General features: G+C 34.8%; 1 protein-coding gene across 1 annotated transcript; it reads left to right on the forward strand.

The window, feature by feature from the left end:
* Window positions 1-483: 483 nt before the first annotated feature.
* Window positions 484-6434, forward strand: LOC123536836 (fibrinogen-like protein A). Its single transcript, XM_053527847.1, has 4 exons — window positions 484-565; window positions 1394-1561; window positions 4940-5116; window positions 5767-6434. The coding sequence occupies exons 1-4, from the start codon at window positions 484-486 to the stop codon at window positions 6432-6434; spliced, it is 1095 nt and encodes a 364-aa protein (XP_053383822.1).
* The last annotated feature ends 10832 nt before the right edge of the window (window positions 6435-17266 follow it).

Here is a 17266-nt window from a genome sequence, read left to right on the forward strand (position 1 = left end):
GATGTGAACCTTTACGGTCTCTCGTTATTGTGTACTGCATCTCCACTTGCATTTGCTATATAATGTTTTCTTTGGTATTAATTACTGAACATACGGATACGACAAATATTTGTAATGTACCTGTTTCCTTTATGGTGATTTTTGACAAGAAAACGATGATTGTAAGAAATCGTTCCGATTCAAATTACGTAAAAAGTGTTTTATTGAAAATTACTGCTTATAACTTCAACAACTGTCTTTCAGAAAACATTTCGGAAATTAAATAAACGAGTCCTTTCGACTGCACTAAATTCTAACTATTATGTACACATAAAAAACATCTCCGGTTAATTACAATTAACTCAGAGATCCCAATACATCGACGGCGAAAAAAATGTACGCAGATTTTTTTCTTCAGTGTGCGTACCGGTTAAGTTAGAAAATGGACAGGTCTATGGGAACATGCTATCCTTGGGGTCTGCGGTAACATTCGAATGCGACCAGATGTACATAGAAGTAAACGGGAAGAGTGAAGCAACATGTCTCGCTAATGGAACATGGTCATACTATCCTCAGTGCAAACGAGGTAAGATTACTTTTCGGACAAAATTAAACTACCAAAGCTACAAATGTAAAAAGAACTGAAGATAAATACAATGTATACGATTATGAAAATGTAATAGAACTCAATGTAAGATGTTGGGCTTGAAAAGTGTTGCGCATTTCGTTGCATCTCATCTCAGTTCAAAAATTAATACGTTACTAAATAATTTGTAGCCAATATACGCATGTATTTGGTAATTTGAATTAGAATAGCTTCCATTATGAAATAAAAAAAAAGAAGAACTAAGACTAAACTAATGCTTTGTACCAAACTTCTGTGTACTGCTAAGCATTGCTGCCAGGTGAAGTTTTACAGGAGGTCCACCTGCAAGTCAAATACCCATTTTCATCAAGCTAACAACTAACCTGTGGTGAATATATACAGGCCATTTTGCTAATATATTATGTGACGGTTTCACATACCTAATAAAATATCACAAATAGAGATCGTTACATAAGTATGACTCAAAAAGAAGTTGGTGTCGATCTGGAAAAAGGAAGTCGGCCAAAATTTTATTTTTCACTGACTTAAATAAGCAAAATTTATTATATTAATAGATTTCCCCTTATTTCGCATTAGTGTATGACAAATGAGTAAACTCTTTCGCTTCAAAGTGTTTTTCCAAGAATGTTATAAAACTACTTACATTTCTTAGACTGTTTCATACCAAAAGAGTGCACTATCCTCCTCTTTGGATTCTAGGTCTAAACTTGGGATACTATAAGCATAGAGTAAATATTAAAAATATGTGTGGCGAATTATCACCGCGAGAAAAAAAAATGAATAAATACACCGATTTGCTATCTTCAGAGTGCGAACCAGTCAGCTTAGAAAATGGAAAGGTATCTGGGAACATGCTATCATTGGGGTCTACGGTTTCATTCGAATGCGACCAGATGTACATAGAAGTAAATGGGAAGAGTGAAGCAACATGTCTTGCTAATGGAACATTGTCATACTATCCCCAGTGCAAACGAGGTAAGATTACTATTCGGGCAACATAAAACTACCAAGGCTACAAATGTAAAAAGAACTGAGATAAGGAAAATGTTACATATTTCAACGTTGGCTGTTTTAAATAAGGAAAGATGAAGTGCTGCACGTTTCGATACATCTCATAAACAAGCTTGATCAAACTTATTCTACTATTGTGTTGCAAAGTGTCGTGTAACGATTGTTTTGTTGTAAAGTGTTGTGTAACGGCCTTCTGTTGCCAAGTGTCGTGTAGCGACCCTTTGTTGCTTAGTCTCGTGTAGCGACTATCCTGTTGCAAAAAGTCGTGTAGCGGCCGTACTCTTGTAAAGTGTAGGGTAGCAATTGTTCTGTTGCTAAGTGTCGTTTAGCAGCGGTTCTGTTAGTAAGTGTCATGTAGCAGCCGTTCTGTTGTTAAGTATCGTGTATAAACTGTTCTGTTATTAAGCATGGTTTAGCAGCCTTTCTGTTGCATAGGGTCGTATACCAGCCGTTCTGTTGCTAAGTGTCGTGTAGCGGCAGGTCTGTTGTAATCTAAGTTGTAAAGGGTAGTGTAGCGACCTTTCTGTTGCTAAATGTGGCGAGGCAGCTATTGCTAAGTGTGGTGAAACAGTCGCTTTGTTGCTAAGTATGGCATAGCAACTGTACTGTTGTAAAGTGTAGCTATAGTATAGCGAACGTTTTGTAAATAAGGGTGATGTTGCAGACGCTCTGTTGATATTGAAGAGGCCGCTCTTTTGCTAAGTGTGCTGAAGCAGTTGCTTTGTTTCCGAGTGTCGTAGCGGCCGTGTAAAATCGTACTGTACTTGGACTCATTGTTATTTTCATTTCTTCTCTTTTGGAATTCTGAGGTTTATTTAATTTTCTTTTATAACGGAGTTTCGCTTAAGTCGACGAGAGGAGTGAGAAGGGAGATACTCTTTTCATTACCTATTATCAACAGACTAAAGTTGAGTACACAACTTGTTCGCTTTTTTCCATTCTATAACTTGACTGAAAAAAAACAGCATTCTTTAAGTGTTGTGAGGAGGTCGTTTAAACTTGCACTATACTTGGACCTATACATGTTTATCTCTTTTTTTCTGAGAACCATGGAATCCATGTACATTTTAATATTAACAGTTCCACGAAGCTAGGCACGAGGCGTCTTACATTTTTTCATCACATCGTTTAAACAGACTTAGAAATGTCGATCAATATCTTTTATGTTTGCGTTCGCTACTTCCAATGGTTGTGTAGCAGTGTGGTGGATTCATTGTGGTATGTACGATGTCACAAACCATGTGTGTACCGGTTAATAAAAGTATCCGATAAATGTAGGCAATAAGTATTATCAAGTATTATTTCTAAATTTCTATTTTCGTCTTTTGCTGAAAATAGTAGTTGCCATTGTGGGTAAACTTTCACGGACGTTTTCCTTCAAGTATATACAGTAGGTACAATGGATATATATATCGATAGAATTTTGTATCAATCAATTATGACACTTGATATAAACTTTCTCTCTGTAGATGTATGAAGTATGCATAAAACAAAAAGAAACGTTTGAGCACAATATTCAATAGTCAAAGTTACAAAGGATATGTATTTTTAAACTGAAAATCTATATACAAACAGTCGACAGCGATGTAGATGATAAAACCTTTAAATGCTTAGTCCTTGAATAATTTACCACCACATAGAACGGTAAAACAAAAATGTGGAAAACTGAGTCTAGAAATAGATTAGTTCAACTCTATTTACAGACTGCATTTTAGCCGCAAGGGAATAGAAATGCTAATAATTCTCATAATTTGGAAGAGCTTTTACAGATATTTTGTTTAAATTGCCTGTCAGATTTGGCGTAGTAAGAAGGCGAGGTTACTTTTCTCACGGTTTGTATAGTGGGCAATATTAAATTCTTCTTTTCAGAATCTGGTCAACCAACTCTGAAACACTTTCACACAACTTTTCCCTGGCTACCCCGCTACAATAACTTTTAAAATTGTATTATTCTGATTCGTCAAAATACATGGCCGCAAGGAGGCGAGGTCCCTTTTCCCTACATTGTATTGTCAGAATTCCCAGAACTGCAGTTTTGTAGATGTTCATTTTCAGCTCCCAACTTGTTGTGTTCCATTCCGTTCCGTTCCGTTTTTTAGTAATTGGGCATCCATCAACAAACATATCAACAGTCAATAACTATTCACTTACATATTGGTTTATCTACCTAGAGTGTCCGGTCACCACTTACAGTTTAACTTCTTATATTTTTGATTTTCTAGATTTCAAAAAGTTGCTTTCCAAGAAGTTACCATTTTATTTGTTCTTGTTGTTGCTGCTGTTGTTGTTGATGATGTTTTTGTTGTTATAAAAAAACACCAGTAAAAAAATATTTACGATTTTGTGACCATGATTTACTTTGAAAGGTTTAAGGTTCCTTAAATGAATGAGGAAGAGTGTATCCTCATTTACTGCAGCCGCACAAAGATTTGATGACACTTAGTGTCGTGGCAATGTAAATCTCTTACTGGTCAAAGTGCTTTTCTACGATTTCACTAAAACAACTTCATATTTCTAAGAGTATTATATACCAACCTACTTGTTATGAAAAAGGAATTCTTCAAGGTTTACTGTCATTAAGGAAATTGTTTATTTAATGCATGACATGCAAGAAACCTTTTTTGAAGATTTATGAAGGAACTTGCCCCGGTCACCGTTGATTTAAAAATGGTCTTTGACTGGTATATATGCACCTTCCCTACTGGATTTTCAGCCATTGATCTGTAAGCATCTCATGATCAAACCCTTCCGTGTTTGCCAAAACTGTTATTGAACTTAATAGCCTTCCGATTTCAGATGCCACCAGATGATGATATTTTGTGGATATTGTGCGTGTTTTAAACCCTGTTTAAATCGGCCTGACACAATAATTTACCTCACGTCACCTTAACATCTTAAAGAATTTTGCCTAAGGACGGGAAAAAGTACTCGTTAATCCATGTACCATGAGTAAGGACATTTCCGGGCGAATTTAAATCATAACTTATAAAAACAAGCTACAGCGTCGGTTATGTGTAGCTATGGTGAAAACGTTCTGTGAGGTTCACCTATTAGTGAATACCTGACCAAATTAAAGAAAAACTGCGAATTACAACGATTTTTTTTACACCGCACTGTACAAATTAGGCGGTTTCTACTTTTTGAACAACCCTCTTACAACTTTTTCAAAACTCTTTTTTATTTTGAAGCGAAAAATTTAATATCTTTTCATTTAATCTAATTGCCTTACGACGTGGAAAAATACTTGCAATATTTGTATATACATGCATGATTGAAATTCGGTCGTCAGTTATTGAAGTTGAAAAGATTGAAGCATGAATTTCCAGTAAATTTGTTTTTTAGATTGCAACGGGCCCACACAACACATTAGTAATGCAACGCTTAGCAACGGCAAGACGTATGAAGGTCAGCGCAGAACATTCGTATGTAATGCAGGATTAATATTGCCCAGTGGAGATAATACCATGAAAATAACGTGCAGGTCTGATGGCCAATGGTCAACCATGTTTTGTCCAACAGGTTAGTAGTACTTAATAACAACATGTAAAAGTTGAAATAAAGAATAAATAATTACACCAGCCCCTTTCCAACCTGCCGTGGCCCAGTGTACAAACAAAACATCCTCTCAAAGCAATAATGGAGATTTTGGAATGCTAAGTAATTGGTGGTAAAGTAAAGTCTTACGATCGGTCAGCTGGATGGACATGCGGTCAGTAGGCCTGTTGAAAGACTTGTGTACTTTTAAAGGACATTCTAGTATGATCACGTTGACGCGTACAGATTCGTGACATTTTACTTTAACATCGAAGAGTAACGCGCCCTTTGACTTCAACAATTTATATGCTAAAACATTCGGGCATGTAACCTCCTTCAAGACTTTGAATTGATTGTAATAAAATTTTGTGTACATGATCAACATGAAGTGTAAAATATGTATAACATATTTTTCAAGACATGTTAAGCCACTACAAAACTTATTCCCTCTGTAACAAAACGGTATTGTATGACATTGATGTATCGTCTTTTATAAGATTTTAAACATTTTTAAACTCATATCGGATGCATGTTTTTACAGTAAATGTTAGGACGGACATTTTTTTAGATATATATTGCATACTGAAGTACATGTAACATTTAATATTATTAGAATGTACAATTGTTTTTTCTAGAAACAGATGAAAACAACACATGCAATGGTTGCATACTCCCAAGAGATTGTCAAGACAGACAAGGTCTTAATGATTCTTCGCCAACAGCACTGTATGACATACATCCTGTAGACAGCAGTGGCTTCGAAGCGCGTTGTGACATGGAAACGCCCCCTGGTGGATGGACCGTGATACAGCGCAGAGTATCTGATAGTGATTTCAGAAGAGACTGGGAAGAATATAAAGAAGGATTTGGTAATCTGAATGAAAACTTCTGGTTAGGCAATGACAAAATATGGAGATTAACAAAAGGTGGACATTACAAACTACGAGTTGACCTTGTAGATCAGAACGGAGGTGAAGGCTATGCAGAGTACAGTTCATTCTCTATCGGAGATGAATCTTCTAAATATACATTGAATATTTCAGGACACAGTGGAACAGCGAATGACAGCTTGATAACAAGGCATAACGGACGGAAGTTTAGCACTTTTGATCAAGACAATGACATTCACAAACACAATTGTGCAGATAGATTTGCAGGAGGTTGGTGGTACAGTAACTGTCAATCTTCGAACCTGAACGGACCTTATGGCAGTCAAGTAGATAATAAAGGAATGACTTGGAAAGGTTGGAGAAATACATCAGTGTTTATGACATTCACAGAGATGAAAATACGTCGGGGATAATAACCCTTTTTAAAATGAAACTACAAGGGACTTCTTTGTTACTTTAGTAAATTTAAATGTTTAGAACATAAATTTTCGTGCTGTATCCGTAACACTTCATTCGTCAGATAATCGATATTTTTCCCAAAAATATCATACAATCAAAGGCTTTACTAGTATCTGACAATATAAAGCTACTCATCCACAGTTTGGACGAAGTTTGTGAGTTCATTTCCACAAGGTTAGGCATGGAATGTATATAAAGTGGGCGACAATAAAGTTAGATATTTTTTTATAATTTATTTCCATTTTTACATCAAAAGCATCATACATTTATAACAAAATTGATTTTATGTGCCAGAAAAAGCAACGTTTACATATATAATATTAAGCTTAGTTGGAAAAGTAGCTCTACATGAACGAGAATTGTCTAAAAATACATAAATGTACATGTCTATAAAATTAGTGACATACATTGTTCAGCATTAGGTGATACATGTTATGCTCCGGTTGGACACTATTCTAAACAGAATGACTAATAATACATAAACAGTGTAAAGACTATGCACATGATTAGATAGTTTTTCAAACACTATTTGAGTAACTTATCAGCAAATAAATTTGACTAACAATGTTTAGCTCTTACAGTTAACATCGTTAAAAGTTGTATCATAATTTGGTATCCTTGCCCAAAAGAAAAAAAGGAGTACGAAAATGGCAAGGACAAATTGTCCAGTAGGCATCAGGAATCCAACTACACACAATAAGTTAGCGGCTTAGTTAGCATACATAGTCACCTTGCTTTACATTTAACCACAAGGTTTGTACAATCTTTAACATGGTATTGATCTAGGGGAGGAAACTCTGACAAATACTTTTGTTTAGAATTGCAGAGTTGCATATCTTTTCTATAGTAACTTTTTCAACAAGTTACATGAGAAAAAAGGAAAAATGTAGTTTAAAAAGTACAAGGTCAGAATTAAGTTAGATATTGTTAAAGATACAAGATCGTAAGTTTTCTGAATTATTTCAAAAGCGTTACAAATTTTTACTGCCTTCTGCACAATTGATATACGAATATCTGTCAACAAGTTTGTACTGCTAGTCACTTTCAGAGAACTCACTTTTCATGGATTTTGAAAGTAATGTTTTCGCCTAAAATGTTTGCGTTAGTTAATTAAAAACTAAGTTATCTCAAACATTAATTCTATCGAGGAATGGTATCATAAATTATCGTTCAAATGTGTGTAATCACATAACTCGTTCTGTGCCCTTTTGATATACCTCCTACGATAAAATCACTGTTTGTGATACATGTATGTTGTTTTCCAAATGACGTCACATTTTCAATCTTCTACTTTTTAAAAATCAAATCGGATCATGATAGATTAACTAAAATGTTTTCTCAAGCTACGTCATTCTCTATAGTGGTAAATTTAGGAAAACTTTATGTTGTGTTGGCCTGTGCACAGCCTCTCTAGCATAAAACTAACTTTTGAAAGTTTTGTATGTCGTTTTGGCGCACGCGTCAACGCGACAAGCAGAAACTTACAACGCGACATCATAAAACATAGAACGCAACAGAAAGAAACATTTTATTTGTTGGCGTCTGCGCCATTAGCGTTTTCACTGTGGCATGTTGGCGTGCGCACAAAGAAAATACAATGTTTCGTTATGTCGTGTTGGTACAAGATGGCTATAAGGCACATTTTGTAGTGTCGTCCTGGAACCCACCGACACGAAACATTTCTTGATGACGCATGCGCATGCATGAAATGAAATGTTTCTTTGTGTCGCGTTCTATGTTTTGTTATGCCGGGTTGTTATTTTCGTCTTGTCGCGTTTGAGCGCGCGCCAACGTCACACACAAAACTTTCAATGTTTCATTAAGGCACAGTGTCACTAACGCCGGCCTGGACGACAAAACGAAATCTGTAGCACTAACCACGTGCACGCCAATGCAAGCAAAATGTCCTAAATCAGTCGCCAGAGTTGTCTGTGATTCACCTTGCCTTGTCTACATTTCATCAATTTTGTTCGAGTTGCTTATTTGTGTGCTCATGATAACATTACCTTATATAGACTGTGTATAAAAAACTTTTCCGTTTTGCATTCTAAAATAGCAAGATGCTGGAATTGATGGTAGTCAAGAAACTCGGAAGGGCTTTGGAAACATCAAGAAATCAGTCGGTTTTTTTTTTTATTATTTGTTGTAAGAAAAGTTATTCGAGCTTTGTAAAGCATTCGACTGAAATATTGCCTAATTATGGCGTGTGGTGGGTTGCAATATTTTATTATTTTATTATCTTATGTCATAATTTGTATCTATATGCTATAAAATTACATTCACATTCAGTAAAAACAAACTTCTATGCTATAGTTCATTATTTATATTCAATATTTTCTTATAAGTATGCCATAAGTTTTATTTATATGCAACAAAAATGTATTTATATTCGATAACTTATATTTATATGTCTTCTTTTGGTTCGATTTAGTATTTACCCAGAGTACAAATATAGAATTAAAAACAAAAGTTTTATTACATGCTAATGAAACATATGGCACAAAACTAAACAGCTTTGAATATAAATACAATATTATAGAATATAAATACATTTTTATTAAATCAATATACGTTTAGGTATAAGAAGGATATTTTTTATGCTTATCGTATGATTGCGAAACGACTGTCTCGTAATAGTGATATGATTTATTGTAATAACGAAATGTGTTTACGTAAAAACGAAATATGAAGTCGTTGTGAATAGAAAAGTTCTCGTCGTTACTTAATGGGGATAATTTTGTAGTAATAACGATACATGGATACATTGATAGAAGATCTCGTTTATCAACAGATAGTGACTAATTCAATCATTGAAAATTACTTTTCTGTTTGAGATATGGTACATTTTGCTATGATATTACTTACTAGTAATTGAAAGTCTAGAACAAAACACGTAAGATTCACAAATCTATATGTTTTATAGAACATTATAATATTGTAACTTTCTCTTGCTCACATTTCATTGCGTATATGTGTGTTGTTTTTCTGTTTCAAAAATAAATGCTTTCCTTAGTTCTGGTGTTTAATTTGATTATTTGTTTAAGTTTCATCTAGCCGGGCACCTTTTGTAGAACCACTGACCTTCCGTAAGTCAGTCGGATAGCTTGCTTCATCACATGAAGAATTCAACGCTCCGATTGAAGATTAGACCCACATCGGTGAAAGGCAAATGATTTGAAGTCAACGACCTAAATTCACTCGGCCACAGGTGCTTTGCAGGTCTTTTATTTTGATCAGTAGCTGATTATTTGATAGTACTGTAGCACAGTTGGCGATGTTCTAAACTGCCAATCGACACGCCGTTGGCTTGAACTCGCTTCCGACCTTCCAATACGAGAGCTTTTCTTCAATTATATTTTTGTGTTAAGTGTAGTTGGAAAATTGTCAAACTTATTTGAATACATGTGTCTGTTTAGACACTTTATAAGACAAACAAGTTGTATGTAAATGGCACAATATAGAAAACTTTTATTAAACTAAATATATAGATCATGATGACTATTCTTTGAATAGGAAAAATATACATTTTTGTTTATTAACGTCTGCAGAAGCCCGCAGAATGGCTAATGACCGAGACAGTCTCGGTCACCAACATATCTCAAGGGCTTTTGTAAACATTAATACATATAAAAAGTGTATTGTTGCTATTCTCGCATAAAAACATGATACGAAAACTACATGTATTTTTTTTATTAGTGATGACTTTACAATTCCGTTACTATTTTTAATTTCTATTCGGTTGTGCTTGGAAACGGTCAAAAGGTTTTAGATATCCATAATCGGCGCGCACAAATCAACAAAACCGCATAATGTTTTAAAGATTTATATTTCTCGACATTTACCATATTTCTGCATATCATTTATAAATTCGGTAAACAAGATCACAATTTTAAGAATAACAATTTTACATAGGAGTTATTTTGAGTACCAGTCATTTTCAACGTGTTAAAATGTTGTACATGAATTCTTTGAGGTATTAAATAAAAACACACAAATGAATACTTCCAAAAATCGTTGATATAAAGATCATGTATTAATAGCGCGTGAATCGCCTTTTGATAATACATGATTTTACCCCCGTTAATACATGTGCGGGTCCAGCGGAAAAACGGTAAGAATAAGTAACAATGATTGTGATGTAGGGCCGATATCTAAGATAAAATGTTTAAGGCCACAAGGGTGAAGAAAATTGGATGTCGTCTTCTCAGTCCGAGAAAGATAAGCCTAGCGAACTCTCCGTTTTCATGCAATAACACGCCTGGTAAACTACAGAGCTACCTCTTTAAGAGGTATACGGTAAACTGCTCTGTCGCAACTTCCGAGGTAGTTGCAAGTCGCGATAAAAAAAAAAAAACATCAACAAAGGTGAGTGTCATCATATTTTTTGCATTTGTACAAGCAGTGTATCGAATATCAAAAATCGGGGAATGGTAGGCGATGTAGATATGATTTAACTATACAGAGAACTTAAAGTTTGCTAATTCATTATTAATTTGTGGTCGTGGTGATGTTTACCAACAAGCTGATTTAGCAGTAAATTTAGCCATTTCGTCATGAAAGCACTTTCATTGTCAAATATTTACATTTTGACTAATATTAAGAAGCAAACCGAGTAGGCGTGTGATAGCTGTAAAATATACAATGCATTTGGAAATAAAATATGTACTGAAAATGGCTGGGGAGTAAAATTATTCACTTTTTATTGTGAGAGATAGCTCTGTCGCGAAGGAGATAGTCCTGTCGCTAAGGAGATAGCTCTGTGTTGCATGAACAGAGCTCTGTGTTCATAGTTTAAACGTTTTAATATTTACTTTGGATTGTCCTCATTTGAAATGATATAAAGTTATTGTTCCATTTGATATACATATGTATGAATTTCTAAGTATTGTTTTGATAAAGGTTTTTCATGACGTAACAGTTGTAAATTTTGAATAGTTGTATTTCTGTTAACCTTTTTGCTCAGGTGAGTTATTGTGATTGCTCGATGTCCGTCGTCAGTCGTCTGTCTGTCTCTCAGTCAACATTTAGTATATGCATAGTGTATGCAATAGAGGCTGTATTTTTCAATTGATCATGAAATTTAGTCAAAATAATTATCTTGTTTAAATCTAGGTCAAGTAAGAAAATGTATTGTCTGGGGTCAAAAGTAGGTTACTAGGTCAAATTAAAGAAATACCTTATCTATGCAATAAGAACTGCATTTTACACTCTATCTTTATGAAATTTGATGAGAATGTTTGTCTGGATAAAATATAGGAAGAATTTGATTATAGGTTAACTGGAATAAAAAACTAGGTCACCTGGTTAAATCAAAGGAAAGCTTTGAATATATAATAGAGGCTGAAGTTTTTCAATTGATTTCCATGAAATTTGGTCAGAATGATTGTCTTGATGAAAACTAGGTCAACTTTTAATATGGGTTATCTTGGATCAAAAACTAGGCCACTAGGAAAAATAAAAGAAACAAATTATGTTTGCAATTGGAACTGTATGTTATACAGGATCTTCATGAAATTTGATCAGAAGTTTGTCTGGATGAAATCTAGGTAAAATTGAATGGATCATCTTGGATAAAACAAATAGGTCACCGGGTCATTTGAAAAGAAAAACCTTGTGAACCCAGTAGGGGCTGAATGTTACATTGGATATTCATAAAATTTAGATTGATGGCCTCTAGACTGTTAACAAGCTTATCCTTTAATCTGGTATACTGACCTAGTTTTTGACCCCACTTGATCAAGTTTCAAAATTATCCTAGAGATCATCAAGACTGACATTCTGACCAAGTTTCATAAAGATTGGGTCAAAAATGTGGCCTCTAGAGTGTTTACAAGGCAAATGTTGACGGACGACGGACGCCGACGGACGCCGGAAAATGACCGGTCACAACAGCTCACCATGAACACTTTGTGCTCTGGTGAGCTAATAAAAAGTAGCAAATCAATATATGACATTTTGTAAAATAGCAAAACGTGTAAACTTCACAGGTCGCTCAACACGACAAAAACAAAAATGTTGCAGGCTCGGTTTGATGGAGCCTGTTCATGGACGGTAGTGGAAATGCATGCTACCGTCCACGCCCTCTAGCCCCGGGTTGAGCAGAACTCAACATTTACACATGCTAAAAGTACAAAAAGCAATTTAGAGACATCCGCAGATGTATTCAAACGGCGGTGAACATGGAACCTTCAATGATACACGTGTTGAGGCGTGTAATTCCATGAAGAGCGGCGTTTGGTTCCCAGATAAAGTAAAGGGTTTGCCCTAAACGAGAAAACAATGGGCATAACTAAACAAACTGGAATTAGGAAGGGGATCTGAGATTATGGAGCTTGCGTATCACAAGAACTGTCAAAAGACAAAATTAAAAAGCAGACACCATAACCAAGGGGTGATTAAACAATACCCAAGGCTATGAAAGCGGGATTACTGGAACCACCCAGGCCGAAATGGGCATTTTGAGAAACTAAACAGTACCAATACCACGACATAAAAGTCGTGCTGAACAATCTGTGAGTCATTTACTTACCTCCTAGATCGGTATTCATAAATTAAAAATACTCGCACCTGTCTATTGTGTAAACTAGGTCAATCGCATTTGGCATTCCTGATTGGACAGTCTGTTTTGACTCCATTGTAACCATAGCAACGGAAAAATATTGTATTATTTATGAATAATGACCTTCACAAACAAATTACATATGTCATTTTTCTTAAAAAATGACCTAAATTGGTTTTATTCCATAAATTTAGATTGATGGCCTCTAGACTGTTAACAAGCTTATCCTTTAATCTGGTATACTGACCTAGTTTTTGACCCCACTTGATCAAGTTTCAAAATTATCCTAGAGATCATCAAGACTAACATTCTGACCAAGTTTCATAAAGATTGGGTCAAAAATGTGGCCTCTAGAGTGTTCACAAGGCAAATGTTGACGGACGACGGACGCCGACGGACGCCGGACAATGACCGGTCACAATAGCTCACCATGAACACTTTGTGCTCTGGTGAGCTAATAAAAAGTAGCAAAACAATATATGACATTTTGTAAAATAGCAAAAAGTGGAAACTTCACAGGTCGCTCAACACGACAAAAACAAAAATGTTGCAGGCTCGGTTTGATTGAGCCTGTTCATGGACGGTAGTGGAAATGCATGCTACCGTCCACGCCCTCTAGTCCCGGGTTGAGCAGAACTCAACATTTACACATGCTAAAAGTACAAAAAGCAATTTAGAGACATCCGCAGATGTATTCAAACGGCGGTGAACATGGAACCTTCAATGATACACGTGTTGAGGCGTGTAATTCCATGAAGAGCGGCGTTTGGTTCCCAGATAAAGTAAAGGGTTTGTCCTAAACGAGAAAACAATGGGCATAACTAAACAAACTGGAATTAGGAAGGGGATCTGAGATTATGGAGCCTGCGTATCACAAGAACTGTCAAAAGACAAAATTAAAAAGCAGACACCATAACCAAGGGGTGATAAAACAATACCCAAGGCTATGAAAGCGGGAGTACTGGAACCACCCAGGCCGAAATGGGCATTTTGAGAAACTAAACAGTACCAATACCACGACATAAAAGTCGTGCTGAACAATCTGTGAGTCACTTACTTACCTCCTAGATCGGTATTCATAAATTAAAAATACTCGCACCTGTCTATTGTGTAAACTAGGTCAATCGCATTTGGCATTCCTGATTGGACAGTCTGTTTTGACTCCATTGTAACCATAGCAACGGAAAAATATTGTATTATTTATGAACAATGATCTTCACAAACAAATTACATATGTCATTTTTCTAAAAAAATGACCTAAATTGGTTTTATTCCATAAAAAATAGACATAGCAAGTATTCTCAATTTTATCTCCGTTTCCATGGCAACCGTATTTTTTAGCCTCAAATTATAGGCTTGCTTAATAGGGTTATATCTTATCATATGTGAATGTTAATTATACGTTCTGATATAATTGTTATAAGAGATTTTCCTGTCTTTATAAAAAAAAAATCAATCGGTTGCCATGGCAACAGCAGAATTTTAAATGAATTAAAAAATGAGATTTTGCATTATGAGTTGTTGATCATTCATTATAATAATATTTCAACAACATTTGATGTTGTGCCATTTTCACCTATAAGTGAACCTATAGTGATCTTCAAAGAGGTCGTATATTGTTTAAATTGCCCTCCTGGTCAGCTAAAAGGGGACATAGAATAACTTTTTAGAAGGCTCTAGAGTGGAAATAAGTAAACATAAGACTTTGCTTCGTTTAGTACTGAAATTGAGAACTCGAGTGATATGATCATATGCTACATGTTGCAGATGTTTTCAATCATCCCATGTGAACTATAATTGATCATGTTGTTACTTAAAGTTGTAACTGGTTGTAATATTAAATAAAAATGTGTTGTTGTTGTTGTTGTTGTTGCTACGACCGTAAAATGAAGCTTTCTATCACACCATGTAGAGATGGTACCTAAAAAATTCAAATTCATTTTTTCAGATTTTTTTCTGAGTGAAATCATAGCTAAGTGCACCAATTTACTAAATATATTATGGTTTTCCTCTTCTCCGTGTAAAAATAGAAATATTTGATATTTGAAAAATGGCTTTCTCAAAATATCTGAAGCAAAATGGAAAACTCTTGTATCTGTTTCAATAATTTTAGGATTTCCCTAATATAGTCTATATCAAATGTTACCACAGCTAAAAAAATTCAATAGAGTATCGTGTAAGTTTAGTCTACGTTCAATACTTTGAAGAGCCTATACTGAACTTCCTTTAGTCTTTTAATAAAGTCAAATTCCAAGCCTAGCCAAGAGTCTAACACGCTTGAAAAAATTCTGAGTGAAAGAGAATGTCATGCTCTTTATTATAAGCTTACCAAAATCATACCAAAAATTTACCTGAAAGAAGTTATTAAAGATTTTGTAATGTAAACAAACCCCTACACCATTTTACCATCAAAATTTTCCACTCATGAATGCACTCAATTCAGGTGATAATTGATGATATAATTGTAAATGAGAGGCCCCAACAAAAAAAAAATTCAAGTTGTGTATACAGTTTCAGTTGTAAATTAATGTTGGTATCTGAAATTACCCACTTACTTTGTTTACAACAATAAATAAAACACGTTATAGTTTGTTTGAGGTAGTTGACCTGTAACGAAAATCATCAATTAAAGAAATCCCTATATTTTTTTTTAGAATTTATTTGTTTTTCAAGTAAACAATGATCGTGATAGTTCCATCCAGAGATTGTTGAATTGCTTAAAATACATTACACAGAGTCTGGTCAGGATCCATGCTGTTCGCTTTCAAATACTATTGCAATTAGAGAAACCATTAGCGAACAGCATGGATCCTGACCAGACTGTGCGGATGTGCAGGCTGGTCTGGATCCATGTTCATCGCAAATGCACTATGTTGGTTTTCTCATGGCACTGCTCATACAACTCTTTTTGTAAACCAATGAATCACCATCGAGAACAATAAATAACTTTGGCTAAAAGGTAAAACTTAATAACGTTTCTTAATGTCGTTAATTTTCTTTAAAAGAATTTATGCATTGTTTTACATTATCTTCATGCACTACTAAACTTTCTATCAGGGCCTCATAACAAACTTATAAAATAACTGACAGTGTAAGCCATGAGAAAAGTGTGCATATTGTATATTGAATACAAAGAGATTTTAACAAATGTAGGTCATATTTTGTCTGCCTGATCAGTTGTTGGAGAAAGGACCTATCTGATTTTTCTTTCACTTTTGACCAATGTATTATGTTGGCTTCAGTTTAGTGGTCAATTCAGAGTTGTTCCCCTTAGATTTTCTTGGGCAGGTACCATCTCTACACCATGGACTCATATTTTTCCACAAATTTAAGCTATAGTCATAAGCTTATATTTAGACACATTTATCCAAGCTTGTTACTTACCGTGTTTCATATTCTTTTTCTTAATAATATAACTTGATGATTAAATTTACGTTAGAAACTTATTTAGATATTGTTTTTAATTGTTGTGACGCCTTTTTTCTCTATTTCATTGTCGTCTTTTCATCAGATTTCTTTCTTTCTTTATTTATTATCCCATACTATCGTAGCCACGCCTTGACCAATCCAAAAATACTGAATGCAGATTAAATACTGCCTATCCAATCAAAAAAATATTTCGCGGGGAACTCCGCCTTCTTAGCCATGCAGCCAATCAAAGACGTTCATTTCGTGCCTAATGTTATTTTCCAATGAGACATATTGACCGAGACGTACGTCTCTGATATTGATAATAATAAATATATAACATATGGTACAATACTAAGAGCTGGTTTCCTCGTGGTGCGGCTCAATTATTTCAGTCATAAGTTATGGACTAAAATGGGTTTTCACTGCGTCCGGCATGGCAGAATTACTATCGAATGCCTTACTTTAGATTTATGGGACAGCATATAAACCTATAGCATGATCGCAATATAAAAGTAAACTTCTTACACGAGTCCTAAAGAAAATCATACATCATTCATATCATCATATACACTTGTGTTTTATTCTTTGAAGAGGCAGGTTCCACCATCAAAGCGTTAAGTGTTAAGTGTTCAGATTAAGGAAATATGAATTATTATTAATTAGTTAAAAGTCAAAGGATTAAGGTGTTAAGTCTGAAGGAAAGTTTTAGGAAATATATTATCTCAATTAAGCGTTTTAATGTTAAAAGGTTAAATCAATCAGTGTAAGAAAATAGGAAAAGGTTACAAGACAAGACAAGAAGTAAGAAAAGGTCAA

The sequence above is a fragment of the Mercenaria mercenaria genome, chromosome 17 (assembly GCF_021730395.1).
Source record: "Mercenaria mercenaria strain notata chromosome 17, MADL_Memer_1, whole genome shotgun sequence".
Taxonomy (NCBI): Eukaryota; Metazoa; Mollusca; class Bivalvia; order Venerida; family Veneridae; genus Mercenaria; species Mercenaria mercenaria.

Coding starts and splice junctions, on each gene's coding strand:
- LOC123536836 (XM_053527847.1), top strand. CDS start 484: ATGTACATAGAAGTAAACGGGAAGAGTGAAGCAACATGTCTCGCTAAT. Junction 566..1,393: donor CTATCCTCAGTGCAAACGAG/GTAAGATTACTT, acceptor TGCTATCTTCAG/AGTGCGAACCAGTCAGCTTA. Junction 5,117..5,766: donor AACCATGTTTTGTCCAACAG/GTTAGTAGTACT, acceptor TGTTTTTTCTAG/AAACAGATGAAAACAACACA.